We start from the raw sequence: 3,534 nt of genomic DNA, 5'->3' as shown, positions 1-3,534 counted from the left end.
TTAGTAAACACTGTCTGTCTTCTGCTGGAATACATCCATTGTAACCTCATCCTCCATTTCCAACTGTGCAGGTGTATCTGTTTCATTGATTGGTTGCCCATCAAATCAGAATCTGATCTGCCTCACTGACAAACCCTGTCGTTCACAATAGGCTTTCATTAGTTTACTAAGCGGTGTGTGCCTCTTCATCTTAAATTGCACCACCGAACCGTCTTGTCCTGCCACCTTCAAATTAATGTGGTCCTTGTTGTCAGGCTTGACTCCTTCCTTTGGCTTTTCATTGGCCATGGTGAGTCCGGGGGTCTCCTCTTCACAAAAGAGGCACCAGGATGGGCCGTTCCAAGGGAACGGAGAGAAGCAGCAGTGGCAGGAGCAGGAACAGGAAGAGGAGGAGGAGGAAAATGATGGTGGTGGTGATGGGGAGGAGAAGGAGGAGGAGGAGATGATAATATTAACTTATAATGGAACCAGTCATCAGGGTTCTTGTACAACTTCTTTAAGGAGAATTCAGCATCTCAGAAATCAGAGTAGAAGAGGCATTTGCCTAGGATTGCCTAGGTATCAGGGTGTGAGTAATGAAAGAACAAAGGTGCAGTAACAAAAGGATTGAGGACAGTGTATGGTTGAACTGGATACCTCTAAGATCAAGAATGTGAAGGAAGGAAAGTAACAAAAGGATAGGAGGGATGGCTAGATGCTGTGATTAAAAAATAGGATTGTAATCAGAGAAGATATTTTCAGAGTTCATAATCATGTAAGTAAAACAGTTTAGGAAGATGAGGTCTAAGGTATAATCATTACTCTGAGTACCTGAAGTAGAGTAAAGAAATAAAGACCGTCAAGTTTGAGCAAATTAGTCTCTAAGGCTAATGGCAGAAGTTAGAATATAGAGGAATTCTGTGAGATAAGTGCTTAACTCCTTGGGAAAAGAGGGAAAATGACTTGGACATGTGGAGAAGGTGATATAATCAACACTGCGTTTGGGCATGGTATTTGAGCAAATGGATGGCGATAGCTTTATCAGCATTCTTGTGGTTAGGCAAGTGAGCTAACAATCTACAGTTCACAGCTCTAGGGCCTAATATACAGAATTTATATTATACAGAACAACACCTATAGAATCATAGCAAATGGATTAATACTGATTAGAGATAATTTTGGAATAAAATAGGAATCTAAATTATTTCTGTCAAGGACCAATGACAGGGTGATATCTTGACTTGAGCATGCATTGGATTTAAATGAGGCAGAGTTGCTTAAAGTCAGAAGCCTCACTCTCTCTTGCTTAGTCATCAAAGTCCAGTGGCAAGGAAAAAGTCAAGGTGACTGGCAGTGAGTGGCTTGGGGATGTAGTTGATGACCTTGGCATCTTCAATAATTGACCAAGTTCTAAGCACTCCACAGCACCTACTTCAACTTAATGGCCATTGGAACAAATTGTTCTCATCCAACCATTCCCCTGGAGGAAGTCTTCACACATTTGTGGTAGACATCATCCTAACTTGAGGCTTGTTGGTTACCCTTGACCTTGTTTAACCCAGGGTGTGGCCACTGCACATGCTACAACTTCTTGGAACCACAGGTGAGAGATGGGTGACAGGTGGACACCAGAGGTGGACAAGCAACCCTGAAAAGAGCTTGGCAAGCCCTCAGACCAGAGGTGCTAGTCCTTCCTAAATGTCCCATACACCCCTACATGTGAACCTCAAAGGAGTAGCTGCTAAGTGATGGCATCTGAGTGAGGCTTTGGAAGTCACGGTGGTTAAGAAGGAGAAAATCTGGACACTCTTTCTTAGACCTGTGTGAGAGAAGAAGTGAGCCATATATATGTCAGAGAAAGCTAGGGTTCTGAAACTGAAACTAGATGGGAAAATGAGAGGAAGAGATCTAGGATGAAAGTAAATTAAATAATGATAGATCCTGGGTTGCATATATGCAGCTATGAGCATCCAGGATGGGGGATACATTATTCTAAATTGATATGCAGTAGAGGAAGAATTGTGTCACCACTGGTTTTGTGAAATAGGAAAAGTTGATATAATTTAAGTAAATCATGAATTGAGTATTGAACAGGGTAAGGTAAAGTGTTCTGTAAGAACCATCCTGTTCCATCCTCAAAAGTCATTACCTTTCACATGAAGGAACCATTTGATTTACAAACACATTATACCCATTCACATGAAGTACCTTATTCTAATCACCAAATTGGGAACTTCACTATTCAGAATGTTTTTTCCCAGTCTGGTGGTGACAGTTCCAAAGTGAAGGTTAAAGTATGTGTTAATATCCATATCTTCTGTGTGGCTAGTGCATCAGTAATTGAGAAGCAAAGTTTGAAAGGGGATCAGCTATAGAAATAGAGTCATCATTTAATAATGAAGGCAAAGATGAGATGGATAAAATGCAGATTGTCCAAGAAGAGAGCCATCAAAAAAGCCATGCTGAGCACACCCGAGAAGAGGAAATTGTTCATACAAGTGCTGAGACAAAGTCAGCACCCCCAGACAAGTAAGAGTGAGCAAACAAGAGTATTGATTTTCCTATCCCTGTACAGTATCCCTGTACAGACAGCTGGGCCAGGATCTCATCAACAAGTTACAGAGAAAATGAGGGAAAGATGATTATGCAAGACAAATTAAAGAAAGAAATGATGCCAAGAATGCTGTTGATGAGTATTTATATGATTCAGAGATAAGCTGTGCAATGTATATAAAAAATTGGTGACTGCAGAAGATTCAAGAAAACTGGCTTCAATGTTGGAATTTTTTTAAATGGCTTAATGAAGATGGAGAAGAACCACCAAAACAAATATGTGTGGATATACTTCATCAATTAAAGAAATTTGATCAACCTATTCAAATTATACATAGAACATGAAGAAAGACCAAAAGTTTTAAATGATTTGGGAAAGAAGATCCAACTACATATAAAAGTTGTAGGAGCACTTAAAAATAAGTATGAAAAATATGATTGCTTGGATGCTACTGATGGGGAAAAGGTGGAAAATGTTATCAGTGAAGCCATGAATTGGTTGAACAGTAAGATGAATGCACAGAACAAATTAAGTCTCACTCAAGACTCTGTGATGAAAGTAACAGAAATAGTTGAGAAATCCAAGGAGCTGGATAATTTTTGTAACCCCATCATTTACAAAGCCAATCTCAAAGTTGATGTGTCTGAAGGCCAAATGAGAGTGAAACATGGTGAATACAACGGACCAATAAATAGATAGAGTGGGACTGAAAGTAAGCCTGACGTTGACAAGGAGAGCTCCTTGAACACTAAACCTGCTAGAGAAATGGAAGTGGACTAAGGCACTAGGGTCTCTGTCACATATTCAGACAGTGAAAGTAACTGCAGGGCCTATTCTTTTCATCTTTGGCACCCAACAGATGTTCCGTTGTTCTTAGCCATTTTTGTCATTTGTTCTTTGTAATAGTTTTGAAAAGTATTTTATATTGAATGCACCTCTGATGTTCATTTCCAACGATTAATTCTACTTAGGTGATGCTTTAGCTGAATAGATTGTATTAG

The 3,534-nt window shown here is 39.7% G+C and overlaps 1 protein-coding gene and 1 pseudogene across 1 annotated transcript; one reads left to right on the top strand and one right to left on the bottom strand.

The window, feature by feature from the left end:
* LOC122750602 (small ubiquitin-related modifier 2-like) lies at positions 1-288 on the bottom strand. The gene is made up of 2 exons (XM_043997354.1): positions 127-288; positions 1-63 (listed from the first exon to the last, which is right to left on the bottom strand). Exons 1-2 carry the CDS (start codon positions 286-288, stop codon positions 1-3), a joined length of 225 nt encoding a protein of 74 aa, XP_043853289.1.
* Positions 289-986: 698 nt separating this feature from the next.
* LOC122747346 lies at positions 987-3,313 on the top strand (annotated as a pseudogene).
* The last annotated feature ends 221 nt before the right edge of the window (positions 3,314-3,534 follow it).

Source organism: Dromiciops gliroides, chromosome 3 (genome assembly GCF_019393635.1).
Source record: "Dromiciops gliroides isolate mDroGli1 chromosome 3, mDroGli1.pri, whole genome shotgun sequence".
In the NCBI taxonomy this organism is placed as follows: Eukaryota; Metazoa; Chordata; class Mammalia; order Microbiotheria; family Microbiotheriidae; genus Dromiciops; species Dromiciops gliroides.
Note: the sequence above shows the minus strand (reverse complement) of the source record. Positions and strands in the feature narration are given on the sequence as shown.